This window comes from Hirundo rustica, chromosome 1 (assembly GCF_015227805.2).
Source record: "Hirundo rustica isolate bHirRus1 chromosome 1, bHirRus1.pri.v3, whole genome shotgun sequence".
NCBI lineage: Eukaryota > Metazoa > Chordata > Aves > Passeriformes > Hirundinidae > Hirundo > Hirundo rustica.
Window position 1 is genome coordinate 4,532,298 of NC_053450.1, and position 16,327 is coordinate 4,548,624.

The window sequence follows — 16,327 nt, forward strand, 5'->3', positions numbered from 1 at the left end:
TATCTCCATGGATGCTTGTGCTGAGCAGCAGTGATGGGGGGCCTGACTCTTCATGTGCACACACACAGTGCAGCCAGGAGAGATGCCACCCAGAGGGATGTCCCGTGTCAGCACAGGCCCTTGGAAGCCACAGCACTGCCAGTAAAAGTCCTGGACCCTGGCACTGTCCCATCACATCCCATGGGACACTTGGTGGGATGGGTTCACTCTGTGCTAATGAGCTCTTTCTAAACAATGACCTGACATGGTTCGGGGAATAACAGAGTCCCAGGCCAGGAGCCTTTCCCTAATGGGCAGTGGGAATGTGGCATCCCAATTTTGGGTGGGTGGGAGTAGGGAGAATAGTTTGGCTCTGCCTTCCTGCCCTCCTGGCTAAAGAATGAGTTAGGTTTGTATCGAAATATGGAAGTGCTGAGCATGGTAAAGCAGACTGGATGTTTGAATGTAGAAGCATTGTCCGTACTACACTATTTTGGGGTAGCTGGCAATTTCCTCAGCTAGTCATAAATGCTGCTGCCATTTTTTGTGTAGTGGCACAGCTGTCAGGTTTGTAAGTAATTCTTAGGCAAATCACATTCTTCATGGCGTTTTTTTTTTTCCTACGTGAATTTGGGTTTTGGTACAGTGACCTGTGAAATCTCATCTGAGATGTTGCTGGGATGAGAAGCTCAGTGAACTAGAGAAGGTTTGACCTCATAGCCAAAGCCAAGAGTGTGATCACAGAATCAGAGAATCACTGAATTGTTTGGGTTGGAGAGGAAGTTATAAGATCATCTAGTTCTAATGCCCTGCTAGAGCTAGAGACACCTTTGACTCAATCAGGTTCTCGAAGCCCCATTCCACCTGACCTTGAATATTTCCAGGGGGGTAGCCACAGGTTTTCTGGGTGACCTGTACTAATGCTTCATCACCTTTATAATAAAGAATTTCTTCCTAATCCCCATTTCTAATCTAAATCTACTCTTTTCAGTTTGAAGCCATTTCCCCTTGAGCTGTCACTACCTGCTCCTGTGAAGAGTTCCTCTACAGATTTCTTGTATTATATATGAAGGTTTCTCACTGCTTACCAAATCAAGGCTGTCCTTGACCCCTACACATGGGGACCTTGAGGCAGCTGCCTTTCCTGTTTTCTGTTTTTACTTCTGTGTGATTTATCTTGGTTCACCTGAATGGCTTCACATCCTCAGACTGAGTTTTGGGGGCTCACAGATGTAACAGGACACATCAGGTCAGCACAGTTTGATAGCAGGCCTTGGTCATTAGGGATAGAGCTGACTTTGAGGTGCCCTGTGCTGTGCTTCTAGCTTTGTTTCTTTGTGATCTGCAAGAACAGCAAATGGGTGTACATGAAACAAAACACCCAGCTACATTCCTCACTCATTTACATTGATCTAAATCCAGATAAATTTCACTTTAATGAATGAACAACCAAGCAAGAGAGTTGGCCTATCACCATACTTTGTACTAATTAGTATTTTTCTTACCAGTGCCTGCAGAAAAGCCAATCTGTTTTGTATTCTGAGCTGAAAGACACCCTCTGTGGTAATTTTCATTACCAGCATGTATGTCATTCCTCTGGGCTTCCGCAGCCTCTTAGAAAAACCTGTTGCAGGGCAAAATAATTTCACCGAGTTCTGGTGCTCAGCAAGTGTGGGGCACGGAGGGCTGGACATACTCTCTGCCATGAGGACTTTCCTGGAATTCACGCTGGCCCCCATTTGCTCATAGCTGGGTTTTGTGATTGCTGCTTTCCGTGCAAAATAGCTCAGCTTTCGTGGCATCCTAGTGCACACCAGCGTGAGTGGCAGCTGTGCTCTGCGGCTAGGAGAGCTCTGCCTTTGTTGGAGGGGTGGGTACTTGCTCCCAGTTATTCAGAGCCTCAATTAGAGGAGGCAAACTGTGGTTATTAGTTGTGCTCACTGGGGCAGAGCACAATGAGGTCGGCTCAGTGTGCGAGGGAACCCCCTGGATGGCTCAGGCAGCCCAGGCCTCCCAAAGACCCAGGGGAAAACGGGGAGGGGAAAAGGACAAAGCTTGGGGTGCTGGTGCCAGGCAGGGACACTCGGGCTAAACGTGTCAAAGGCAGTCCCGCTCTCTGAAGGGGATGTGGGGCGATGCGTGGGAATGGTGCTGGTGCCAGCAAATCTTGGCAGTGGGGCCTTTGTTCACCGGCGGTATTTGCTGAGCTGATGGATCCCATTTCCACTGCCCCGGAGGAGAGGGTGGCAAGGGGCCAACTGGTCCACACTGGGACTTGTGCAGTGTGTTTTAGAGTTATTAAAAGGTTCTTTTAAGAAATGGATTAACTTCCTCAGTTCTGTTTTTCCATCTTCTGCTTTCCCCTCTCATGTGTGTTCTGCATAATTTCTGTAATGAACTTGCAGTCTTTTGCCACTTCAGGCCTTTGGCCACTCCAGCTAATGGCAATTATACAGAATATTTATAATCTTATCAGAAAGTGCTAATTAAAACCTTTAATGTGTCTAGCCATTTTCTTGCAGCAGACTTCACTGTTCCTTTCTTCACACAGAAAGTCCCAGCCCAGTATGTGCCCTGACACAGTTCTGCAAGCACAAACTCTTTCTCCCATGATCCTCACCTAGAAACAATTTCTTCTTCAGGTCAGCACCTAAAATATCCACTCCCAAAGTCAGTACCTTGGCAAGCCAGATCAGATAAACTTTCACAAGCCTTCACCACATTCATTTGAAGCTCAAGTCTCTTTTCAAGAGGGGAGGAATTCCACCTGAAAAAGGCAGCTGGGAACTTCCTTAGGATTGCAGTTCCTGTGATAACATTAGCTCCTCTTCCAGTTCCTCCTCTGCATGAATTACATATAACTGCAAGTCAAACCTTGCTGAATAGGCAACTTCACCAGGAAGTAAAGCTGAAATCTCATTTTTCCATCTTCCTTGAGGGACAGAAGCTGTGATCCAGGTGAAATAACAGCTCTGATTGCTCAGTCGTTGCACAGCTATCTCATTCCTCTGTAGCATGTACCCACACCTTCTCCAATGCTTCTGGATCTTATGGGCAACTGGGAATGACGCTGCAGGGTTGATTTTCTCTAGTTGTCCCTGATAAAACCAAAGCTGGTGGCCCTGTCTTTGCCTGGGTGTTTGTGAGCCCTCCTGGCTGTTCTCTTTGTGTACAGAGACACATGGATGTCCCAGCAAAGCTCTGTCCCTACTTTTGTTTTGCTTTGTTCCCAACACACTCTCTTATAAAGTCTAGAAAATAACTGCTAAAGAGCTCCAAGAATTACTTTTTAAGGCATCAACTATACAGGTTATAATCTAACTTTCTGCCAATGCAGAAATGTGGAGGATTACCTAAGAAAATAGGTTGGATATTAGGAAAACATTCTTCACTGAAAGACTGTTCAATCATCGCAACAGACTTCCCAGGGAAGCGGTGGAGTCACCATCCCTGGAAATGTTCAAAAAATGAGTGGACTTTGTGATATAGTTTAGTGGACATAGTTAAAATATTGGAGTCAATGATCTTGGAGTCCTTTTCTACCCTTAATGATTCTGTGATTTGGTTCTTCTATAGAACAGGGTTTAAAAAAAAAAAAAAAAAAAAAAGAAGTAGTAGAGTCTGGCTGGTTCTCAGTGCCTATGTGGCTCTTTGGTGCAATGAGAGCATCTTCACTTTAGCACTGTAGAAAGGTGAAACCCAAGAGAATCCTAGTGGATCCCTATGCCAAGTGATGCAGACTGAGGATGCAGAACTGACTGTGAAATTCCACTTCCCATCTATGCACCCTCACCTGATGCAGCAATTTCCAGCATATCCTCTGCAAAAGCATCTCTTAAGGAGGGAAAAAAAAACCACAAGAAATGAATTCGTATTTGACCTAAATTTGAAATGCAGCTTTCAGAGGCCCTTGGAAAAATTCAGGGATGTGTAAATAAATAAAAAAAAACCCCAAAAACAAAACACCAACCTGTTGGATGTGCTTTAAAATGTGAAGTGACCCTGCAAAAACACCTTGTGGGGATCAGTTTTACTACAGAAAACTTGCTGAACTGCTGCTGAGGCATCTGATACAATACAGCAAATCTCCTTTCCTGAGGCCAAAAGAGGTTTTCTGAAACCCTTTTCCTTCTTAGGTTGGAGAGGAGCATGCACAATGAGTATGATGCTGAATGTTGTCCTTCAGGACTCATCAGAAGCTCTCGAGCTAATACACTGTATTTCTTCCTGCAACATTTTATTTTATTTTGTATTTAAATGTCAATTTCAAATCTCTCATTCCTAACTGACAGCAGGTAAAATTACCCATCTCCCACACCATATACCCCTAGGTGCATGGGCTAGCAGACATTGTGTTTTGTAGGAAAAGAAACCTCTCAGAATGGATTTGGGTTCTCTTAATGAAATGCCTGTCATGGGGAAAATGCTAATTTATCAAGATCAAAACTTCTGGGCAAAACCAATTTAGATGAGTTTTTGATCATGGAGAAAGATTGAAGCTATTAAAATGCTTTATTTTGAACTTGGGGATTTTTGTGAAGTGGAGGAGTTCTGGTTTTGGTTCAAAATATCAATTACTTATTATGTTTTAAAAAATCAATGCAAACCATGTTCCCCTTTGGAGAGTCAGTGTGCTCAGCTACCTGGGGAGGGACAATGAGGACAGGTACCACCGGGCTGACTTTGCAGGTCCTCTGGAAACACAGATTCTCTCACGCTGGGATGTATCTTTTGTGGCTGTACAGCTGGAAGTTTTACAGCATTAACTCATCCTGGCATGTCTGTGGGGAGGCTTGGGTTGTGTGCTGGCAGACTGGCACAACAATAGTACAATTTGATTCCAGGTACGTGAAAAAGAGAGCACAGGTGTATTGCACAGTGTGGCAGCCCTGTATTAATGCAGAGGGCTTGATAAATATTTTTTTTTCCTGGCACAGATAAGCTTTTAGTGGGGACTGAAGATCTCTGTACTCAGAGGTGGCAGGGCTATAGATGCTAATCGATACCCATGAGCTTTCTTCCTCTTGACTCCTTTCTTTTTGTGCTCCGGTTTGATTCTTTCCCTTTTCCTTTCTTGCACAGTTGTCTTGTCTGAAATATCTTCTTAGACCTCCTTAAAAATGAGTGGTTGACATTTTCTGAGCAGGGAAAACTCTGTCGAGGGAAAGAAAGGGGAAATCAGCATTTGAACTATGTGCACCAGGCTTGAGTAACATAGCCCAGGTTGTGCCTGCTTTTATTTATTGCTCACAAACCCTTTTTTTCCAGGCTCCACTTGTCACATCCTTTGTTTAGCAGAGTGTGGAGGGGGCAGATGCCCTCAAAACCACTTCTGATTAAGTTGCTTTTCTTTTGGCTGCTTTTAGGCTCCTGAAGTGAGACTGCTGAAGTGCCCATGGGAAGGAAGTGCCCAGATCTCATGCAAATCTCCTTAGAAACTTTGGCCTGGTAGCATGTTTGGAATTGGCAAGTGGATTAAGCTGTTTGGATAAAATTAACAGAGGACTGAAGTTATCTTTCAAAATTTAAGCCACAAGTGAACCTAGTTCTTTCAACTTGGCTATTTTCAGGTGTATCTGAAAGATAAAAAACCCAGCAAGTCTCTTAAAGGTCTAAATCTCTTAAGACCTTTACAGATATCAATGGTCTGTTTAACCCTTTGGAGGTAAAGAAGTGAGCACTGGGCTCGCTTCTGCCATCCTCCACTCATTTTGAGTAATGTCTTTTTCCTGCTGGACTCTGTAGCACCCTGGAAGGCAGAAATAGAGCTCAGCAGCTTGTAGTGGCACCCAGTCTTGGATAAGCCCTTTTCCCCATACAATAAATCTTCCTCAAGCTGTTTCCATTGGTGTCCCCAAGGTTTAACCCCATGAAGATCATCAGATGGATGTCTTGCTCTTAAAGGATCTCTTCTGAAGAGCTGTACCACCACAGAAGTGTCCCATTGCTTTCTCTGGCTGGTCTTGGGACTGGCACATGCCCATCACTATCTTCAGCTGGCTTGGTTTGAAAAGACAGGTGTCTGCTAAGGAGAGGCAGGCCTCTCTAGGAAATGAGGAATTCAAATCCTTTCCTCCGCGTTATTATAATTTGGAAGATTAAGAAAAACTTTTCAGTCAGAGCTATGAGGAAAGGAATAACAGTCCTTTACTAGTAAATACAACAGGACAGACAAAAACCAACAGCAATTATAATAATAGTAAAACAGAACCAAGAACCCCGAGGGCAAACGGTGGAAGCTCCGGCGCTGATGGCTGGAAGCCGGGCGCGGTGGACTGTCCTCCGCAGGCACGGGGTGTCCTCGGCAGGCAGAGGTGGCAGTGCCGGAGAAGCTGCAGCGGCGGGACCCGGTCTCACCCAAAATCCAGCAGGACAGCAAAGAAAATTCCGGATTCCTGGGCACTCCAACAGATGGTAGAATTCCCAGGACCAGACTCCTCCGTTAACCGTGGACTCCAGCAGCCAGCAGCCGCCCGATCCGTGCTCCCCGGAAGACTGAGAACCGTGAGACCACCACCCTCAGCTCTCCCCGGAGCTTTCTCCCTCCCCCAAAACTAAGTGATCAGCTTCCTTTGTCCAGGTTAAGCACTCTCTATGAGTATTTAGTCTCCTAGCAACTTGTGGGGGGGGGGGCAGGGAAAAATTCTACAGGAAACTTAACCCTCAACATCAGCCTCTGTGTGGACAGTTCAATGCCCTGGCCAGGAAAGGCCAAATTCAGCAGGATATGGACAGTAACCAGGCAAACTTCTGAATTTGCTGAGGTGCATCCATTAAATAGCATCCTTCAGCCATGATGTTATTTTAACCTGTCTTTTTCTAAGAGGAATCTAAAGTCACTTACTTTTCTCAAACCCTCTCCATTTTGCAAAGGTGATGTTACAATTCCTTACAAAACAAAACCAGATTCTTAGCCAGAGTCATGTCTTGTATTTATACAGAAATTTCTGTGCTTTCCTCTTATGATATATTTATATTGCTGCTGGTCAGAGTCCCAAAGCCACAGTTTCAGTAGCCCCCAAAAATACCCACATGGAAGAAGATACTGTTCAATTTGCAGTTGTATAATTACACCAGAAGAGTAATGGCAATCAGAGTCCCTCTTAAACTCATCCTTGAGCTATATTTCTCTCTTGGAAGTTATTTGAGAACACCTAGTATATATTTATTGATCAGCTGAAAAGCCATGAGCTTTGGCACAAATTTCTTCTAATTAATTCACTTTTGGAACTACCATGAGGGAACAGAATGCCTTACCTGGATTTCTCGTTATTATTCTGGACAAGTAATTGCTTTTACAGAAATTTAACAAATAAAATAACATTTGTGGTCTGCCCAGGATTTGCTTTTTTAAAAAATCAATTATAGACTGTGACTTGGCATCTCAGCTTTCTGGCAGTGCTCAGATGAGGAGACTCCTCACTCCTGTCTCCGTGTTGCGGCACATGGGAGGACAGTGGACAGACTGTCTTGTCCCTCCTGCCAGCAGTGGGAACTGATGGCTTCAGCAGATCTGTAGCTGCCCCTCTCCATTGGGCTCATCTGGGGAATGTGCCTTTGGTGAATGCTGGCTGCAAGTGAGCTTGATGGGGTTTTATAGCAGAATTACTCTATTGTTCCCATTCAGTGAGAACCAACCTACCAGAGCTTCACACCGAGTTTATTTTTAATCATCTCAGTCATTTCAGGTACAGGACTAACACAGAATTGCTATTTAAAAATAAAAACCCAAAAACAAACAAACAAAAAAACCCCAACCAACTCCCCCCCAAAAAAAAACCCAACCCAACAACAACAACAACAACAAAACCCCATAAAAACAACAAAAACATCCAAAAACCCCCACCCAAACAAACAAAAACAAACACCCCCCCCAGAACAACCAACAACAACAACAACAAACCTACCAAAAAAACAACAACAAAAAAAATGAAAAAACACCTCTCTTATGTTTGATAGCATTTTACAACATTTGAGTCCGTCCTAAAATCAACCATTGTTGTAAGAGATATTGCATTTTTTGATAATGCTGCTTGCTACCAGCTCCCTGTTGTGAAATTCATTGCTGGCAGCATTTTGCTTCCATATTACTTGTTTAATAGCACAAGGGGAAAAAAAAAAAAAAAGAGATTTGCTTGTGTTAGTGAAATGCTTCTACTGTTTCTACAACCAATCTTTGCATGTGTGGTACTGATCTTTATAAGTTTTTAAAGGAGTGTAAAGCACAGATGTTTTATCTTGAGAAATCTCATTGTTCATTACACAGGTGGGTATTGGAATTGATCCATGTCCAACAGTGCAAATTCCAAGAATGTAAAAACTTTATTTTTTAAAAGGTAATGAGTGAGAAGGGGAGAGAGAATGATGGAGCTTTTTTATGCTTGGCAGTTCTGTGGCTGTGAGATGGTCAGCAGGTGAGACAATCCACCTGGAGCACTTTCTGTTCCATCCACAGGCTTACTCATCTGAACCTCTAGAGAGCCCCTTGTGCTGGTCTCTTCTTTCTGCACTCTTGCGATCCTCACTTTGGCAGGTGGGGTGGCTTTGTCTCCCCACAGCCAGGTGAGCAGTACCTTTGAACTTTTTTTGTTCCTTGACACATTGGAGGATTAGGATCTATCAAGGAGCAGTTTAAAAAAATTAAAAACATAAAATGCTTTCTGTAAGGGTTTTTCATTTAGCACACAAGGCCAAGCAGGGAACGTTTTTAGTCTTGAAGCACCCTGTTCTCTCCAGCCTCTGAGGTACAGGCAGCAAACAGCCAAAATTGTGCCAAAGAGCCCAGCAGCTGCCTCAGGAGGGACATGTTCCATCTGTGCCAATAGAGCAGCCACTGAGGAAGGGCTTGTTGCCATGGCTGCTGGCTCCTGGAGGATGTGCTCCAGCTCAACTCCATACTGTCATCCTATTAAATATTTTACAGGTCATCAGTGTGAAGACATGCTCATGGCAGTTTATCTGCTCAGGCAATGGTTGGCCACTCAGGAGAAACTCTATAGCACATTTGAGTCAAGGACACTTAGCATGGTAAAGCTTCACCTCTTTCCAAAATGAGAGAAGGAGGTGGACTCGTGCCCCAGAGCAGCAATCAGCTCCTGGCCTAGATGGAGAGCAGCTGCTAATTGCTTTCCTCAAAACCTTGTGCTGTTTGCCGACAAGCTCCTTGGCACACAGTCTCTGTGTTTGTTTAGGGGCAGACACAAGCAAATTAGCTTGGAAGTGCCAAGGCCTGATGCTATTTTCATAGTTTCCAGAGTGACACTTATTCCCTGTGGGAGCATGTGCAAATTAATTCTGTATGCTGCTCACTTAAATGGTGCTAATTGCATCAGTCCTCTTGACAATATACTTCTGCTGCCAGTCATACTATGAGTTTCCTGCATTTGTGTGGGTGCATTAGAGAGGGAGAGGTTCTCTGAGCATCCTGCAGTGCAGGTATCCTTTGGAAAGATGAGTCCTCACCAAGATTCAGGAACTTCTCTAGAAAATTTTAAAAGGCATCTGAATCTGAGCTAAGGGTTAGATTATGGGGTCAGCCTAGAGATGAGACTGATGGGCTGTAAAGGATTCCCTGTGTTGGTGGAGGCGTGTAGTTGTCACTTCTTGTGTGCTGTTGGGGTGGGAGTACCTGTAGTAGCATTGTCTCTTTTGGAATCAAGATCCAGAGCACAGGACAGAGAGAAATGAAAAATAAAAAAGGCAATTGATAATAACAAAAGGAGAAGAGAGAGATGCTTGGATCCAGGGTGAGAAGATGGTATAAATGCACAGTGCAGTCTGCCACATTGTGGGGAAAATAGTATTTTTCATATCTCTCTGATGTGAAGCTCCAGTGTGAGGCAGAACAAGAAGAAAAGTGTAGGAGAAGAATTTAGCTTTTTTTTTTTTTTTTTTTTTTTTTTTTTTTTTTTTTTTTTTTTTTTTTTTCACTTTTTCACCTTCGAAAGGACTTCAAGTGCTTTGCAAAGGCCAGAACTCCCTGCATTCCTGCTGTCCCTGTTTGAACAGGATACAGTATTTCTTGGCTGTGCATGCAGCTACCTTCCCACTTTCCCATTTCCACCAAATGCATTTAAGGATTGGTGGTCTGTCACCATAAAATCAATTAGCATTGTTGCTCAGGAGAGTCCTTTTGATCTGTATTAGAGAAGTCTAAGCAAAGGATGATATTTATGGGCTGTATCTAAACTAGTGACTGTAAATGTGGCCAGAAGCACTCCTGGGCAGTGGAATTCTCTCATCTGCCCGGGGTCTGACACGTTTTGCCCCAGGCAAGCTGATACTCCACTGGCACATTTCTGGGGCTCAAATGGGTACTTCCAACATGCCAGGGAGTGTTTGTGGTCATCAGCCCTCTCATTTTGTAGGCTAGGACCACTTGCCAGCATAGATATGGGCTTGAACATTCCTTGGCCTCAGTGCCCAGGAATGCACCCAACCATGCTTGTTTTAATTGGATGGATGTAACTCTGGTGCCTTCGACAGATGTCTAATTTGGGAACTGTGTGTTCCTAGTTTTTTCCAGGAAACAATGGGAAGAGTGTAGCTTTTTCAGGGCTACATCACGGCACCTAAATTTGGTTTCTGCTCTGAATTGCTCTTTGAAGGAGCCTCACTTCTCCATTCTATAGAAAGAGTCTTTCACAGAAGAATGTCCTCTTGCCTAGAACCTTAAATGTGTATTGCATGAGAGCTTTCTGGGGTATAATACCCTGCAGTAATTTTGCTTACTCTCTGTGTGGAAAACACCATCTGCTGAGCAGTGCCAGCACTAAATGGATGGTCACACAGAGATTCACTTTTTCTGGCTACTGTGCTGGAAAAGGGGAGGGAGCCCTGTGGGCATAGACACCCAGAGTCCTACTGAAGTCACTTGGGACTTTCTCAGCAGAGAGGGGAGCCTGGGGAGCAGTTCAGCTGAGAGCTGGTGCCTTTTCAAAATTATGCTTTAGTGGAAAAATGTGACAGCTTTATGAGGAGTAGGGTGGGCTGTGGCTTTGTTTTCTCCACCTGAAAACTGTGCGGTGGTGAGGGTTTGCTATTCCCTTTTCATTTCATCATGAGCTTTTATGATCTCTACAAGAGAGCTGGAGAGGGGTTTTTTGCAAGGGTTTGTAGCTATAGAACAAGGGAAATGGTTTTAAATTGGAAGAGGGCAGGTTTATATTAGATATCATGAAGAAATTCTTCACTGGGAGGGTGGTGAGGTACTGGAACATGTTGGCTAGAGAAGCTGTGGATGTTGGATCCCTGGAAGTTTTCAAGTCCAGGTTGGATGGGGCCCTGAGAAACTTGGTCTGGTGAAAGGTGTCCTTGCTCATGGCAGAGGGATTGGAAACAGAGGATCTTTAAGGTCCTTTCCAGCCCAAAGCACTGCAGAAGCTCTGATTCTATCACTGTAGTGACAGAGAGCAAATATAGAAACCTCATCCAGCATCAATGTAGCCATCATTTGAAGGAAAAAAACCAGAACTGACCTTGGCTTCAGCAGCCACAAACAGGTGATTTTCCTGCACTGATGGACTTCAAACTCCATGGTGTGAAGATTCATTGTGATTTCTGAAATGAGAGTTGCACAAGGCATTAAACTGCAAGGTATAATCCTGTAATTGCTGTGATGCTTTGTTGTACCTACACCTTGCTACAAATTATAATGTTAGTACAGACGCTATTGCAGTATCATTATACTGTCAGGGCTGCCTGCCACTGTAGCTGAAAAAAATGCAACATTTTTCCTTATAAATTTGTTTCCATGGTGGGTGGCATTTTATGGAGTGGTTCATTTGCAGAGAAAGAATATCTGACAACAAACATTTGCCAAAAAATATTCAGTTAATATGGGCAGAGAGTGGAGGTATTCTTCCAAAAGGAGCATTTTTAAAAGAGTAGGGGAAAAAAAACCCCTTAAATTTGGAGGTTTTAAAATTATCTATGTGCAATGTTTTATAAAAGAAAAGAACAAATAAAGGTAGTACTATATATAGGAGTCATCAGCTGACTGCAGGGAATTAAATGCGCTGGAGGATCTGCTGCACAGAGAACCGCCTGTGTAATTAAAGAACAGAGGTAATGGGCTCTGAGAAAGCTCCTCTGAGAAACTACTTCCATGAAATATTCTTGACTTTAAGAAAAATTTTCTCACCAGGCCCCTTCCCCTTTAAGTGCAATCTTCAATGGGAAAAATATTTCAATGTAGAAAAAAATTGCAGTACAATCTACATAAGAATAGGAAACCCATCCACCCCTTAACCCAAGTTCCTCTCTCTTACCAGGCTCTCTGGTCCAAAGTTTTGTGAGACAACTTTTAGGGAATCCTGCATTTGCCCTGCATTGCCTTATTCATGGATAGGATTGCGAGGGGCTAAATATCAATGTCAAGGGATGAGACAACTCAAATATTTGGGTTGGTACTATCACAATTTTTAAGATAAACTAGTGAATTTCCCTTGTGGGAATGGAATAATGATGGAGATTCAGAGTGTCTGAATCTCTGCCAATGCACTGGCTGCTGCTGAGATTCTGAAATCCTGAAAATTCTCATTCTGGAAAGAAATAAAAAAAGAAACATGGTAATAAATAATGTTTGCTTTAACCTTCTTGTGTTTCTATTCTCACCTCTCTACTTTATTCTTGTGGAACTTGACAGCTACACATGTTCAGCATTCATTATACACAAGTCCCCAGAGGAGCCCTTGGCAGCTGAGGGCTTGCTTATCCTTGAATGAATTAAAATGAAAATTAAGAAACTGTTTCAACAGAGTGCTACGGACACAAGGATGGAAAGCTGGCAATAGGGATTTGTGTTTGTCACTTTACAGGGAAGGTTTCTCTATAGAAAGCTCTAAGGGCCAGCAAAATCACACAATTCCTGGTCAGGAATTGCTAAAACAGACACAATACAGCCATTTCCCTTCCCTTCCCTTCCCTTCCCTTCCCTTCCCTTCCCTTCCCTTCCCTTCCCTTCCCTTCCCTTCCCTTCCCTTCCCTTCCCTTCCCTTCCCTTCCCTTCCCTTCCCTTCCCTTCCCTTCCCTTCCCTTCCCTTCCCTTCCCTTCCCTTCCCTTCCCTTCCCTTCCCTTCCCTTCCCTTCCCTTCCCTTCCCTTCCCTTCCCTTCCCCCTCCACCCACCTGCTTTTCTCTCCACTCCTTTCTCATTCTCTTTTGTTTTCCCCTTTGTTTCCTATCCCATTTCCTTGAATTTCTTTTGAAATGGCTTGGAGGCAAAGAGACTCAAACACACCTCATCACTCTCTTTTTCCAAACTTGCAGCCCTATTGTTACATTTTAATGACAATAGGTTATTTAATGTTATTTAGGGCTAGTGAATGTTCCTGAGCCAACACGTTCTTCTGACATATCTCTTTGCAGAACATGTACTCTGTAAGACATACTGTCTCTTGCTTTTAAGATGTTCGGGAGCTTTTGGATTTTTTTTTTTCATAGGGAAGGTTTTTTAAAAAAATGATGTTTAAAAGCGAGGCTCAAGTCCCTTCTCATCAAACAGACGTCAGTTTGATTTGCATACAGAAAAGGGGGTATCTGCAGTTAAATTACTTTCAGAAATGCTTCCTTCAACAAGAGGTTCGTACAAACCGAGGACACAGGGGATTCCTGGGCTGCCAGTGCACATCTCCTGTCCAGCCACTCACCCAGCTGTACCCCTCAGTCCTTCTGGGCAGGGCTGGTCTCAGTCCCTTCATTCCCCAGCCTGGGTGGGTATCGGGGGTTGCCCCAACCCAAGTGCAGCACCAGCACTCAGTCCTGTTAAGCCTGAGGAGATTTCCATGAGCCACCTCTCCAGCTTGTCCAGGTCGCTCTGGATGGCCCCATCCTTCCAGTGTGGCAATAGCACCACTCAGCTTGGTGTCATCTGCAAATTTACATACATAGAGCTTCCTAGTCCCTCTAATTATGGGCCTTTGAAATTATAATGTAAGGCTATTAGAAATTGAAAAATGGTCTATAGAGTTATAGAGCAATTTTCCTGATCTCAGTCACAAAAAAGTAATATTTGATGTTGAAGCTAGTGAATAAAATATTACAGAATAGGAATTATTATGTATCCCTACTCAAGAATTTTAATTTTATGAGAAGGAGGTCATCTCTAACAAAACTAATTTTCTCCTGTGGAGTTACAGTTTGGTTGATATGGTAACTACCTTGATGAAGTACATTTGTTTTTTAATAAAGTACATATTTTCTTAGGCATTGTTATTATGTATTGAATTGCATTTGCATTAAAAAGTAGCACTCTACAGTGGATTAAAATCTGACTGATCTCATGTAGCAAGTGTCAGTGGGAAGTCATCATTCCTGAAGCAACTGTAAAGGGATATTTAGCACTTCTGGTGCTATTAAAATTTTCCACAAACCCCATGGATATAAATGCAAAGTCTTTGCTGATAAAAATTTTGGATAAAGCAAGTGATTGACAAAATATATAAGGTTGCGGACAAGAAATAAATTTTAAACAATATATGTTTAAAGGCAACTTCAAGCACAGGACACAACAAGGAGCAGAGGCTGAAAGCTCAGGTTAGTCAGCTGTACATTGCCTTCTGTAAATCTGTAAAAATTCTACAAATTAGCAGAGCCTTAGCTGCAGATTTTGCTAAAGTGCAGATTTTGTTACTGTCTGCCATTTTCAGTGGGTGCTCATTGCTGCAAATCCTTTGAGCATCACAAGTGTTTGCTCAGGGGTTTGCCTGGCAGTAGCAGAAAAAATGGGCATAAATGCTCTGACATTAAAATGTTCACCTGTGTGAGGACTGTCACAGAAAGGCTCCAACAAAAGGAGGACAGCTTTTGTCTTGCCTTCCCAACAGTGCAGCCCTGGGCGTGACAATGAGACCTCCTGGGTGGCTTCTTGGGACTGATGGGTGTGTTGTCAGTCCAGTACTCTGCTCCTTTGGACATACAGAGCTGTGCTAATAACTGGGATGGGAAAACACCAATCTCGTTTGAGCCTCTGTGAATTATTTTGTGGCTGAAAAGACACTGGAAAGGGAGCATTGCCATTGACTTATTTTTCTTGCCAGCTGTTTATGCTCATTCCTTAGATGCAGGCAGGTGGGGAGGAGCCAAAAAGAGCACAGGACATTCGTAAAATAAAGACAAAAGGGGGGGTACAGTTCTTTAAGAGGTAATAAAAGATTGTCTTTATCACTATCTGCCAATGTGAAAGGTCCCTTCCACACTTTTTGAAAACCCCTTTTAATTAGAGGAAGGTGCTATAAAGACTTCCTGGAGCTTTCCCTTCTCCAGGCTGAACAACCCCAGCTCTCTCAGCCTGTTTCCACAAGACAGGTGCTCCAGGCCTCAGATCATCTTTATGGCCTTCCTCTGGACCTGCTCTAATAATCCCAATATAATGATATCTATTTATTATTGTTATTGTTGTTGTTACTATTGTTACTGTTGGTTTTGTTATTGTTATAATTATAATATTGAACACATACAGACTCTACCAATATCTCTACCAGTTCTTCTCATTAAACTGATCCCTTGAGCTACCTGTTCCCATTGTTTACAAATGTGTAATAACCTATTGATCTGGGAAAAGAAAGCATAAATAAAGTTATTTCAAAGGTTTGGCAGGAAAGGGGTGGATATGTAATCAGTTCTCTGTGGAAAAGTGCTTTTCTGCAATTGTGTTGACACTGGGAGCATGAGAAATGGCTGACAAAGGCTGGGTATTTTCATGTCTTTTTAAAACCTGTGTATAAGGGTGAATACTTTTCAAAGTTTTCATCATTTAACTCCAATTTCTGCTTGAACACACTCAGGGAGGTTTTCCAGAGTAGGAACTGTCCTTTCTGAAAAGTTTGGGCAGCACCCCAATGTCAGCTGGCCTTTCAGAACTTCCCTTCCAGCCAAGCTGAGAGTGGAAGCATACTCTGTATTTTCTTAAGTTTTTTTTGTGACTTTCATGCAGATTTACAGACAGGAGAAAGACACAAACCTGGAGTGTTGTCCCAAATGATGGAAAGGGTCGGTTCATCTATTCTATCTTCCCATCTGGTCAGGCAGAAAAAACTGTCTCAAAACCAGATATAGTGTACTGGGTCTCTTGTCCATCATGCAGTTAGGCTATAGGGGAGAAGAAGGGTATTTAGGATGTGCAGATCCTGGACAAAACCCAGATCAGCCTTTGTTAGTTCTGCAGCTCTAATGATGTGTTTCCTTGGGATAATTTTGTACCGGTTCTTTTGCTTTTCAGATGTGCTGTGCCCAAATGTCCATGTGGAAGGAGACCGGTTCAAACACACCAATGGGGGGACTGATGAGATTCCAGGTAAACAGACACACTTTTCTGCTGTCCTTCTCGGAACTGAAATAGTGTAACTGTA

At 43.2% G+C, this 16,327-nt stretch overlaps 1 protein-coding gene across 1 annotated transcript in view; it reads left to right on the top strand.

Moving 5' to 3' along the window:
* COL22A1 (collagen type XXII alpha 1 chain) overlaps window positions 1–16,327 on the top strand; it is a 239,922-nt gene that overhangs the window by 57,335 nt on the left and 166,260 nt on the right. Inside the window, exon 4 of the mRNA XM_040065878.2 lies at window positions 16,198–16,272. Within this exon, the coding sequence (XP_039921812.1) occupies window positions 16,198–16,272 (75 nt within the window). The remainder of the gene's footprint in view (window positions 1–16,197; window positions 16,273–16,327) is intronic.